This window comes from Ammospiza caudacuta, chromosome Z (assembly GCF_027887145.1).
Source record: "Ammospiza caudacuta isolate bAmmCau1 chromosome Z, bAmmCau1.pri, whole genome shotgun sequence".
Classification (NCBI taxonomy): Eukaryota; Metazoa; Chordata; class Aves; order Passeriformes; family Passerellidae; genus Ammospiza; species Ammospiza caudacuta.
This window is the reverse complement of record NC_080632.1, coordinates 22,382,537-22,396,258: the sequence shown is the minus strand read 5'-3', so window position 1 is coordinate 22,396,258 and position 13,722 is coordinate 22,382,537. Positions and strand designations below refer to the sequence as shown.

The 13,722-nt window shown below is 44.1% G+C and overlaps 1 protein-coding gene across 1 annotated transcript in view; it reads left to right on the top strand.

The window, feature by feature from the left end:
* Window positions 1-4,448: 4,448 nt before the first annotated feature.
* The window catches only part of GNE (glucosamine (UDP-N-acetyl)-2-epimerase/N-acetylmannosamine kinase), a 35,036-nt gene continuing 25,762 nt past the window's right edge, over window positions 4,449-13,722 (top strand). The window contains exon 1 of the mRNA XM_058823628.1: window positions 4,449-4,531. Within this exon, the coding sequence (XP_058679611.1) occupies window positions 4,481-4,531 (51 nt within the window). The 5' untranslated portion in view covers window positions 4,449-4,480. The remainder of the gene's footprint in view (window positions 4,532-13,722) is intronic.

Genomic DNA, 13,722 nt, shown 5'->3' with positions numbered 1-13,722 from the left:
TACACAGAGCTTCTCCATTCACGTCCCTCTTGACACAGAGTCTGTTGTGGGTCCAGGATCCACATTCCAGTTCTTTCAGACAGCCTGGTCAGGCGCTCATGCAGCAGATTAAAAGGGCAGGGGAAGGGCCCCAGCTCATCTGCCTCATCCACAGTCCCTCGTGGCAGTGGCTGGCAGAAATCACCTTTATTTCTGTCATTCTGGAAGTTTAGACCTTCCTTTCTCCTTCAGCAGCTTTACTGTGCTAATTGTTGTACTGAATTCCTCCGGTGTTTGTGGTGACATTTTCAGCTGAGCCTGCATGAACTATATAACAGTAGTCTGCTCTTTTCTTAGTGGATGTTTGTCACATGCTTTTTTACAGGAACAGCCTGGAGGCAAATAAAGGAGGGTAGAGCAAGAAAATGTAGTAAAGCAAGATTAATTGTTTAATCAGAGATTACTTGAAAAGTTCCTTCTGTCCCTCCTTGCCCTAAAGCAGAGAGAAGTAAGTATATCCTAGAAGGGGTCAGGGAACTTAACATTTACTCTCAGCTGCAACACCACCTCAGTGCTCTGAATGCCCACAAGGAGCAGAAAAAAACTTCTACAAATCATCCATGTCCATACTTCAGCTTCCTCCACACTAATACCTCATCACTTGGGGTCAGGGCATAAGTCTCTAGACAGTATAAACTGCCAAGAGATCAAGTAATCCTGTAAGATCTAGTAGAAAGCCCAGGCAATACTAGCAGGAAAAGGGTGATGCTACCTCCCTTTCAATAGGAAAGGTCAGTAAAAATGTGTGGAAAACAGACATGGCTGTGTGAAGTCATACATATATATCTTATGTATGACTATACTAATTTTAATATGACATACAACTTTACAAAGACAAAGCCTTTTTTATTCCCCTTTCACTACCAAGCAGCCAGGCTGCTGTCAGCAACGTGTCAGCTGTCCTAGCTGGCCAGCAGAAGGCAATGCAAGTCCCCTGTGCAGTTCCCTCTTCCTCAGAACACTGTTCAACGGGGTTATTGCTACTTGCAAGTCACTGGTCTCATCAAAGCAGGGGAAGACAGGGAGAAATTCAAACTTCTGCCAAATTGATAAAAATTGACCAATATGTTATTTAAAATGTAATATTTCTTTTAGACTGTAGGCAGAGGTGACTTTGGGCAACAGCATTTTACCAAGACTTCTTCCTTAAATGAGAGGCCAGAAGACAAGATAAGGCACTTGAAGGTCTGGTTTTGTGTGAGAAGGCAGGCGCTCAGTTAGGTCCAAGTATCTTGCACAACCTCAGGTGTCTCACAAGCCTACTGAAGATTAAGGAGAACACAATCCTCTCCATTAGTCTTGTGTGCAGAGAAGGAGTGGTGGACTGCTGTGGTTTAACCCCAGTTGGCAATGAAGCACCACACAGCTGCTCATTCAGTCCACCCTCTCATCAGGAAGGGGCAGAGAATCAGCAGACTCAGACTTCTGGTTTTACATAAGGACAGTTTAAAGGGGACAGAGAGAACATATTAATAATGATGGTGGTGATGATTCATAATAACAAGAACAACAAAAACAACGATAATAGTAGTTAGAACATGTAAGAGTGAGTGATGCACAAAGAAATGCTCAGTCTGCTCACTGATCCTGCCACTGATTCTGCCACTGCCCAAGCAGCAGGCCCCAGACAACTTTCCTCCCCATACTAAGCATGACAACATATGGTATGGAATATCCCTTTGGCCAGTTGGGGTCAACTGTCCTGGCTGTGTCCTCTCCCAGCTTCTTGTGTTCTGCCAGCCTTCTTGATGGCAGGGCAGGAGAAGCTGAAAATTCTCTGACATAGTATAAACACTACCATAAACTTAGTAACAACTGAAAATGTAAGTCTGTTATCAACATTATTCTTATGCTAAATCCAGAACACAACACTATACCACCTACTCAGATGAAAATTAAATTATCCCATCTAAAACTAGGGCACGGACACATTACAGAAATTACCTGCTGCTATTCTAAATCAAGGGATAGTGAGGGAAAATCCCGTTAAAGGTTCGCTTTATGCAGCCCCTGCCATCCCTCCTGAATAAAGCCTTACACTTATGAATTACCGCACCTACACAGGTGCGTCTGTAGAGGGTGGCTGAGAATAAAAATCATCTTTCAGCTGGGGAGGCCAGGACAAAGGTTTATTATACTGAGAGCCTCAAACACCTTGGGAATACTTTACTGCACCTCCAAAGACATTATTTTCTGCACACTGGGCAAAACACCAGTACAATTCACATGGCACATGGGACCAGGACAGGAACACTTGACTGCCCCTACAAGCACTCAGGTGTGCTCATTTGTCTGAAGGAGTTAGTGAGTTTTCAGAGGAGACTCAATAAAGTCCCAGGTTGACATCCCAGGCTCTTGGACTGCTGCTTTTGCTAAGTTTCAGGAAAAGTAAGAAGTCCTGTAACACAACAGACACAGTTCCTGGCACACGAGAATTTCCTGCAGTGCCACAGAATACAGTACTAAAGGAAAAAAAATAAACTAAATAAATGAACTTGCATTTGTATCAATCCAAAACAAAGACCCATCTCTAAGGGTACTAATCATCAGTAGAGTAGGAAGTAAAGGTCCCATGCCAAACAAATGATCAGTGACGTTTGAAGAAGCAGGATGACAAATGTTTGCAAAAGTGGAAAAGTACAGTAAGAAAGGAATGCTGTTTGGAGAAGCCCAAGGGAATTTGAGCTTTCCTTTTTACTAGTGTTGTCCCAGAGGAAAAAGAGCCTCAAGTTCTAAATCTAAGACTCTCTTTGTGTCAACAACAGAGAAATTTTAGAAACCAAGTATCTCACAAAGGGAAATTTCAATACAGATATTTTTCTCCCACAACCAGCAAATATGTTTAAAACCTATATACCTACATATATATTTATGTGTATGCCTATACATATACATCAGTGTAATGCAGCCCTGGGGGAAGAAAATCTGTTAATTGGATGTTTCAATGCTGAGAAGAAATAAGAGCTGAAAATACATATGTGCAGGATGAGACTTCAGTAGAACACAGTGTAACACTTTGGGTTTCAGATTAGACTAGAGACAGAAAAAAATGTATATTTCTGAGACAAAGAAAGAAGATAATAGCAAAGAACTCACAATGAAAATATACAGAAAAGAGAACCACACAGATCTGCATGCTGTGTAAAATGGGGGGAAAATGCAATGTACAGTTCACAGCAAACTAAGAAAATTACTCCTTTTCCAATTCTACAAAGCCCACCTTTTTAGAGTCTTTTGTGCTGCTTCGTTGTCCATCCTTTTGTTCTGATATTTTATTTAGTAACTTACCTTGTAGACATTTAACAGACTAAAATGAGCAGCTAGGAAAACATTGTGGCAACAGAATGCAAAAAAATTATAAATTACCAATTATAAACTGCCATGGCTATACAGGAGGAATCAAAATAGATACCAGTACAGCACACTGATGCGAATTAAAATAATATCACAGCAATATTCATGGCCACTACTATTGAACTGTTTGTGTACAGTGTAAATCTGGTCACAGAGAAAAAGCCAGTCAGCAAAATTTACAGGTGCTGTGTTGCTGACCTGCTTACTAGAGTAAAATGCTATAAATTTATGTGTTACTTTGAACATCTGTGTTCCAGGAAAAACAAGCAGGAAAGGAGAGAATGGCTGGAGACAAGCAGTTTCTCCATAAACACTAAGGCAGACATCTCAAAAATCAAAAGACATTCACAAAAAAATTGCAAGCACCCCAAGACGACCCAGAAATTTGTGGTCACACAAGTGTCTACAGCAGCTGGGGGCTCTGCACGAGAAGGGTAACTCCAGGGCTCCCTTGGGACAGGGTGGACACATACAGGCCCCAGCATTGTCTTGGGACAAGAAGAAACTGCAATCAGGCTTGTGAAGCTCTGGCTGCTGCTGTCTTCCAAACCTGTGTTTGGGAAGACTCACTTGACACGTTCCTTGCCTTGAGACAGCTGCAGATTCCTGTTGCTCTGACCGGATCTGGGTAGTCTTGGTGATGTTAAACACACTAGGTGTCATGGATATTAGCGGATAATAACCACAGAGATGCTTGGTAGCAGTAAAGCTGCCTGCATTTCCTCACCGCTGAGTGCTCTGAGGGTACCCAGCAGGGGAACGGCTCCCCGAGGCACAGGGGAGCGCAGGAAGGCGATACCGGGGGATACCCGGAGTAGGACCCCGCTTCCCACGCTGCCCTGCGGGGGTACCGCACGGCCTTAGCGCACGCAGTGCTGAAGTCTCGGTCGCCGGGACCACCCCGGAATACGGAGCAGCCTCAGCACAGCCCCTCATCCCTCGACCCTCCGGCGCCTTCCAGCGCCGCGCACACCCCTCCCGGCGGCGGGCGGAGGGCGGCGCTTGCAGGGCGGTCCCGGCCGCGGGTGTCTCTCGGCCTGGCAGCGGCAGAGCCGGCCCGGCAAAGCGGCGGGCACCGGCGGCCGCCATGGGGACGAACGCGCCGCCGCGCCGGGAGCCGCTGGCCCGCGGCCCTCACGTAAGTCAGGGCTGGGCGCGGGGGACGGCGGGCGGGCCGGGGGCGCTGCGGGGCCGTGCCGCGGCTGAGCCCCGCGGGGCGGCCGGGCAGGCAGCGCTCCGCCGAGCCCTGCGCCGAGCCGGCTCCCGGCACCGGGGGATGCAGCCGGGAGGGAGGGAGCTGCCTGCCCGCGCCGCGAGGATGTCACGGCAGGCGCCGTCTCCAGGGCCATCGCGGGACCCGCCTCTGTATCGCCGTGTTTTCAGCGGGCACACGGGATTTGGGGCCGTGCCGGCTGATGTGGAAGTTCTCGTGAGACCTGTGCTGAATGGTTGCCCTGGGCTGAATTTGTGCCCTTTCTCTCTGGCTTCTTTTCATTACCCAGTCCATAGCAAGCTGTGGGGAGCCAGTGACCTTTTCCGAAGCTAGCACACTGTTCCTTGTAACTGTGACTGTCGTTCTTCTATTTGGAAGATGAGAAATTAGATTCACCTACATTAGGTTCACCCATCCTGGAAGGTGGTCTCGGCAAGGGTCTAGAATAATTTTCAGTTTTATTTTGTTGATGAACCTGTGGCAATGATGAATGGCCCCAGCATTCCAGGTGCTATACTAGTACAAGGAAAAAAGGCATGCATGCTCCAAGGATTCACTTTCAAGCAGGATGTGGACAGAGTTTGGGAGAAGAGACTTGAATACAGGCAGGATAACAAGGGGACTTGATCTCTGTGGGCTAATTTTTCAGGTAGGTTTTCTCAGAAGGCGTTCAGCCAACAGGTGAAGTCAACACACCATTGAGGAGAAGGCAGAGGGGAACTGTACAGCAGGGAGGATAGCAAGTGCAGAAGGGCTGGAAATATGGCACTGGAGAGGGGGCCAAGACTCTTGGGAGGGAGCGGTCCAGAATCCTTGATCTTGGACTAGCAGTGCCACTGCAGGAAGTAGTCCTGCTGATGCTGTTGCTCCAGGCTATTGACTTTGCCACCTGTAGAGCAGGTTTTGTGGCTGACTGACAGCTGGTTTTAACTACTAGGAGCTATAGCTCTCTGCATGCTTGAAGAGTGTGCAACAGATATCAGAGGTGATGTCTGCCAAAATACAAAACAAAAGGTGTGTGCCTATCATGCAAGGAAGGCCTGTCCCTTTTCAATCTGAATGTCCTACCATGTCAGTTGTTTCTCTGAAGCTTTTCTTTACCTGTCCTCCCTTTCCCCTTGTGTTCCAGCCAGCTTTGACTTCAGATTTGGCACCAGATCTCCCTGAGATCTGGAGGTGTTGAGAAATACCACCTTGGCTATTCACCAGTGAAGGTATCCCTCTAGGACTCAGATACAGGCTTTAAATAAACTGATATCCAAAAAGCACTGAAAATATATCTGTCGTATTTATTTTTAAGTAAGAAATTAATTGACATTTTTTGCCGTCTAGTAGCACTGCTTTCCTATGGTGCTCTGAGTCCAAATCTGAAATCACCATGTCAGCACATCAGATACTGAAGAGTAAACCAACTCAGAGACAAAACTGAAAATTAACAAAGCTCCCCATTCATATTAAGGAAATCAAGGGTGCTGATGGAAATTATACAATGTTTGCACATCCCCCAAGATTTTAAATGAGAGTGTCAGTATACAGGAGCTGTGTGGATTGTCTGACTTGGGAGCAGGAGCACTCTTCTACCAGAAAATTTCTCACCTCTGATATGTGTGATGTGCTCTTTAAGCATATCGAACTTAACAAGACTACCTGCAGCCTGGAGATTTTTAACTAGTAAGAAGGTTGGGGGCCCAACACTTGGGGACATGAGTCCCATCAACACTGTGCTGCCTCGGGAAAGGCAGATTTTTATGGGCTATGTAAAAATGACACTAGGGCAGAGTCAAGGACACCCATAACATTTTCTGCAAATAAGCATGATTTCGTGGTAGAAGCCAATCACAGGGATTTTTCCGCTAAGTACTTACGACTAAGGATTGTCCTTTTCAAAATTGTGTTCAAATTTTATGCTTTTTCTTACAATTGTAATCAAATTTTAATTCTAATCAAAAGATTGAGCTGCATCATTGGATCTTTGAGAAAACACAGGCATGACAGCATGCCACACAATGCCAGTATTTCATAATTGCCTTTCAGAGACACACAAGAGGGTTTCAAAAAGCACAGGAAAAGTAAGAGGGAGTCTCAACCTGGAGTCTCATTGTCAGATACATTCAGGCTGAGTTTTTTATAAATACTGCCTCAGCAGCCAGGCCAGTCAGAAAGTGGTCTGTGTCCACCTCCTACACCCTGGCACAAAGAAGGCCTTGGGGAAACAGGCTGCTGTTCTCTTAATAGTGTATGGTCCTTCCTGGAGGGACTCGGTACAGCCTAAGGACATGGGTGTCTATTAGAATGTCTGTTGTAGACTTGCTCTTCCTGCAAAAATCAGGGAATATTTTAGCAGTTATATATCTCTGCAATTCTGGACAATTTTTCATCGAAACATCTGTTACTAAATCAAAGCTTTAATAAAAGAACATGGATAGCAAATCCAGCTGAGAAAATCAGACTATTCTAGAATAACAGCTGACTCAGGCGCTCTGCATGTGATTTTTTTTCCAGATTAGTATCAGAAAGCCAGAAGGAAATAAGTAAATGGCAATTTAGCATGTGGGGCTTTTTCGTTTTTTTCCTAAATGTCATCCTGAATTCCATAGATTTACTCTTCATCATCAAGATCTTGATTTACTGTCCAGTCAAAGCAAATTTACTGATGGTTTGTTGGTTGAAGGCTTTAGAAACAGAGCCTCTTTTTAAAATGGTGTGCTTGTTTTTATTTTTCCTTGACTTTTATTTGTTGTTTGGAAAAAACAAACTTTTCCTGGACATTTCTGGTAATGAAAATAAGGCCTACAGACAGTTCAAAAAACAAGGAGACTTTATTCTTTATTCCAGAATTAAAACCACAGATGTACTTTTGTGGAATACCTGATACCACTGTGCTTTTGACTGGCACTTAAGCCTTCTGTTGCATCTCTACAAGCTTCTTCAAATGGAAAATCTGAAATTGTTTCAGGGAATTATAGTAGCCATGTAATACATTAAGATTTAAGAATCCTCTGAGAGTCACATATTTAAAGGAGACATTTGAATAACTCACCTAATAATACCTAGTGTGTTGAAAGACAGGAGAATCCAGACTTAGAGAAGGTAGCTACTGCTACCCGTGTCCATTTTATATTGTCTCACAAAATTTCCTCACCTGTCTTAGTAAATGTAAACTGACTATCTGCTTTGTACTGTAACTTTACAATCTCATTTTCTTCTTTCATCATATTTTTTGTCTTAGTTAATAGCCAAAATCCACAAACTACACATGAAAGAAATTATTTTAATATGGCATAAAGGGTGGAAATACATGTTTACTATTATAATTCTTTAATCCTGATAATGGATCATTTCTTAATGGATTTGTTTTTTTGTAATTATGTAGTAGAATTAGTACTCCTTAAAATTAGAAATTAGCAATTACCAGAGAAGATATAATAATTCAAATATTGGTAATCTAATAGTCGCATTGAAAAACACAGTTACATTCAAGTAGGATGTGAAAGAGCCTCAAAAGGATTAGGAGAGATGAAAAAAAAGAACATAGCAGTTGGACAGGAACAGCAGAGAGGAATCTCTAGACCAGTGTGCAACACAGCAGGTATTTATTAATAGTGAGAAGTGGCCAGAGTTTGATTCCTCCTTCCTGCCAGACTTTTAACTTTCTTTTCAGCACTTCATGTCAATTTGAAGTGAAAAAAGTAGGCAGTCTTAGCGTCAGAACTGGTAAAGCTTAACAGAACTTTCTTTCCAGACTTTCACAAATGAGAGGCATTTGCATCTTTGGCTGTTGGAGAGTTGGCTCTTTTTTCTTCATGGTTTCCTCGACCAGGTATTTATATATATAAATCTGAGGTGGAAATTGGGTCTTGTACTTGGCAAAGTTACCCAGTGTCTTACCTACTGATGAGGTAAGCTTCCAATCAACTTCATTCTGCACTGGATCACATCCAAATATTCTGAGTATGTAGAGCAACTCTACTGATTCCATTTTGAACATACCCCAAGTTGTTTTAAGAGAACCACATTGTCTGCTGATCCAGGGGTGTAGATGCACGGCACCGTAAGAGGAAGAATTGCACCACAAGAACCACCCCAGCCTAGGCTGCCATCATTGTTCAAGACCAACTGGTCTGAAGCCAGCTTGGGTATGTTGAACTTCATCAGATTTCCCAGTGGATGTCTGATGTGTGTCAAAAAATCGTCAGCAGCAATCATTCCAGCAGGACTGAACAAGAAGTAGAGCTTCAGAAGAAACAGACAAGCTGTAACCCTAACAGCAAACAGACAAGCTGTAACCCTAACGGCATTGGTTACAAGTGAAGAAAACAGACCCATTTGAAGAATTAAACTGATCACATAAGCAGAGTTAGTCACATGATGACAGCAAAAAGTGGGTCAGATCCACTATTTTTAGATGGAGTGGGAAGGAAAAGTTTTGTGGTGTTTTTTTTTAGCAGAAATTAAGATAAAGGCTCAAGACATAGAATGAACTGGGAAAAAACACCCCAAACTATTGAGGTTTCCAGTACTCTTTCCACTGCTTTACATGGGTTTCACATGGATATTATCCTAGCCTACACTACACACACACCCCTCTCTGACCAAGGAATTCTCTATAAAGAGTTTGCTTTTTGTGCCATGTATCTATCACATTCTACAACTCTACCTAGTTAGAATAAACTTTACTCACATTTTATAGCATATATGCAAATGCCATTGTTTTGTAACACACCAGACACCAGAATATGCCATCTTTCCAAATAGGGAAGAAAAAGGTACTGTAATCTATTACAGAACATTGGAAACTCTTGGGAAAAAAAGTACAGAATGTTTTTTACCTAATTCCTAATTACTTCAATGAGATTCACAATTCTGCTTCTTACTTGGGTTTTTGAAGCACCTAATTTTAACACTGACTCATGGAATATTTAGATAGGAAAAGAACCTTAAAGTCATCAAGTCCAACCATTAATACAGCACTGCCAAATCCAACATTAAATCATGTTCCTAAGTGCCACATCTATGTGCCTTTTACATAATTCTAGGGGTGATAACTCCAGTACTTCCTTGGGCAGTTGCTTATAATGTTTGATAACCCTTTCAGTGAATAAATATTTCTGAATATCCAAGAATAAACCTCCACTGGCACACCCTGAGGCCATTTCCTCTTGTCTGTCATTGTTACTTGGGAAAAGAAACTGATCCCCACCTTGCTACTCATAAGATAGCTCCCTGCACCAGCTTCATTGATTTCTTTGGACAGTATCTTTCCAGAGATAAAGAACAAATTTTCATATAGTTATTGATTTCTTCTCCCTTAGCTGGGAATTCTGTGTCTTACAGTCTTAGATGTCCATTTTGTGGGCATAAGACGCTGAGCAAAGATGTAAGAGATCTGTGTTACGATGACAAGAGAATAAATCTCCAAATTTCCCTTTTCATAGCATCTATGGCATTGTCTTATCCCTGATCTCTTCCCCTTCTCTGGAACATCAGATATGAACTGTGATGTGTTTGTCCACAATTGCTGTTAACTGCACACCTCACCTGGTAGTTTTAACCAGGAAGAACAAACAGGAAAATGCAGGAAGGTAAAATTTATTAGGCTTTCCCTACTGTGTGTAACTATTTATATTCTCCTTATATCATGTAGTGCACGGTACTTGGTCCCTTTCTGCAAGGAATATTTATAATGGAGTGCATTCTCAGTAGCTGAACACTACCATGCCAGAATCTTCAGAGGTTATCAGTTTGGCTGTCTCAGAAGGGCCTGCTTTTCTGAAAGCCCCGATCTTTAAAATTCAAGTTGCTTTCAGGTATTTTAGGTTGGACAGTACAGAATTGTTACATTCAGCTGCTTTTGAAAACCTTAGTGGAAGTTCTTTTACTCTCAGCATGTGTCTTTGACATAAATAAAATGGACATAAATGAAAAATTAAGGAGAAATAATAAAGATTCACATCATGTAGATGTTGAAAAGTCATAAAGCTCTGCTTTCAGAAGGGAATAAGTAACACACAGTGGCTAGCACCAGTGCAGAAGATCAGAATGCTACTGATTCTGTCTGTCCACACTATCCATCTCCTGGCCACCGTCATGCACCGACCATCCCAGTTAAGCACCTTTCACCTTTTGCAGGATGGGTTTCCAGCAAATCCAAACCAGCTGCAAACCAAACCCGCTCTTCTATTCAGATCTTAAGCACCATGACCTCTCCCAAAACTAGTACGCTCCTCATCTCCAACATTTCCCAACACTTTGACACTAATGACCATTTAGTCTCTGCAGAGCCTTTACTATTCCTGCAAAGCTTTCTGATGAGGGAAGTGCCAATGAATTTTCTGGATACTGAGACCCTACTCCTCTAATGAACCCCTTCGCAGCCACAGGCCTTGTCAAGGCCCTCTTCACAGTGTCATTGGAGATTTTGAGCAGCAAAGCATAAAACCAACAGGAGCAGGCAGATTTTGGGCTGAGGCTTCTCCTCCCATCTCATCTCATCTCATCTCATCTCATCTCATCTCATCTCATTTCATCTCATCTCATCTCTCTGCACAGCATTTGTCTCTCTGCTGAGAAGCCTTGAGGCAGGGCTCACTCAGTAACAAGAAAAATTTAATCTTGTTTATGTAATATGTGAGGTCTGTGAGAAATAGCCAAAAGGAACATAAACTTTCTTGTTTCTTCTGCACCTTTCACTGTAACATGCTGAAACACCATTAGAACATTTACAGAAAAATTACATTAAGAGATGCACTGATGGTGTTGTAAGAGTAATTAACTCTCAATGTGGTTGCTTCTAGCTGTGTTAGTACTAGTTTAAACCGGAGTCTGCCCATATGTTCACACTTCCATACACTCATGCTCAAATATTATTCAGGCTCTTCTTCAGTGTTTCGGTGAAACCAAACAGATATGCTGGCAAGTTTATCATAACCTGAGAGCATTTACAGCAGACAATTCAAATTTATTTAATATGACATTTCCAGAATGTAAATGGGTTTTTAAGCAATGTGCATAAAGTAAATCTAGTGATGCAGAGAACAATGGAAATAATTTAAATTGGACATGAATTGAACCTAAGGTGCCTATCAGTTGCTATTACTGCATGTGGTCAGTATTGCAAGCAAAGATGCCTGGTAACTTCAGAAGTGGGTGTGCTGCAATATTCTCAAAACACTGAGTCTTTACAGAGCTATGACTCATTGAACCACAGCTGTCTGAGGACTTTCTGAATGTCAGCATAGGATAAGATCCTTTCTACCTCTCTTGGGAAACAGTCAGATCATCACTTTAAATTCCCAAGGGCAAGTCGTTAAGAGTTTTTACTTTAATAATCACTCTTGAAAATATTTTTTCTTTTAGCTGAAAACTTCAGTAATTGTTTCTTAAAGTCTTATTAAACAAATATTTGTAACTGCTAGGAAAGACAACCTTTTTCTCCCTGATAAAGGCTAGAAATGCAATTATCTCATTCCTTCCACCTGCTTTCTTCTAGGTATGTCAGACAAGAGTCAGTCTTACACCTAATTTTTCTAAGAATTAAAGGGCAAAGCTAGAAGGGATACGAGTCCCCTCAGGTTTATATGGATGAACAAAGATACAATCTGGACTGAAAAACTGTGGGAAAGTTCTGGTACCAAATAGCTGAATGTTGTACAGGCTTCCTCCAATGTATGGCCCTACCACACTAGACTTAGGTTTCAGCCACACAAATGTGAAATCAGAGAAGTAAAAATGGGCAAAGAATTATCCTTTTACTAGGACTGTGTGACACCATTTCAACTATTGCGATGTTTTAGGTAGTTTCAATACATAGTGGGCACAGGTGTTACAGATGTTACACATGGTGCCTCAGGTATTGAGCTAGGATCCAAGTCATAGTCACTTCATTAATGTGAGACTTGACCTCCAAACGCCTCCAGCTTGAGAAAACAAACCACATCTCTTTTACAGTCAACTGGAACGCAGACGACAGCAACACCTGGTAGTTGGTTTAACAGCTTTTTTGATTGTGCTGCATGCCAATGAAGTTGTCATTTGGCAACGCCCTGGGCTGAATTAATGCCAAAATTATAAAATTCTGCATCACACCCAGGCACTCTTCAGGCGCTTCTGGTAGGTGCTCTGACTGGGGGGCTGCAGTTCCGCACAGCCTGCACCATCAGGCTACTGCCGTATTCTTCCATACACCTCTGTAGGCTGTTTGTCCTGACTGTGCATCTCCTACAGCACCCCCACAGCCCCTCGTTCCCTGACAGCCCTCACTTTAAAAGGTCTTAACATGATGGCAGTCGCCACTCAAGCCGTGAGATCATCCAGCAGTTTTAACTAGCTACCTCAGATGTGTATATACGGAGTATTCCATATATAAACCGACTCTAAGGTGGGACAGTATCTTCTTATAGACGATATGGCTCCTCTTTGGGAGGAATTTCTTCACAGAAAGCCCGATGAGACATTGGAACGAGCTGCCATTGCATGGAGTCACAGTCCCTGGCGGTGTTTAAGGAAAGACTGGATGTGGCACTCAGTGCCATGGTCTCGTTGACAGGGAGGTGTTGGCTCCTAAGTTGGACTCGGTGACCTCAGAGGTCTTTTCCAAGCAACTGGTTCTGTGGTTCTGTGGTGGCAAACCCGCATGCGGCCCTAGGGGCGAGCCGGGGGCTGCCCGGGCCTCGGGCCAGCGTGGCGCGGCCGGGTCAGACCCCTCCTCTGCGCTCACTTCCTGCGGGGCGGGGCTTGCTGCCTGCGGATGCGAGCGGCGCTGGCGCCGGCAAGGTGACTGCGGGGCGGCCGCGCAGAGCCGAGCCGGGCCGGGCCGGGCCGCGTCTCTGCCGCCGATGTGCGGGGAGACGGCAGCGGCGGGAGCGCGGCGGGCGGGGGCGGGAGCGCGGCTGTGCCTGGGGGCGGGGCGGCGCGCGGGCCGGGGCGCGTCTCCGCGGAATGCGGGGATCCAGAGCCCCGGAGATGCGGGTGCGGGTCCCCGGGAAAAGCGGGATCCAGAGCCCCCGCAGGGGACAGGTGCGCACGGGGACACTGTCCAGAGGAGCAGAGAGAGCGGCGGGCCGCAGGCGTGGCTTGTCCCCGTGGCTTGTGCGGAAGAGGGGGAGTACCTGGGCAGC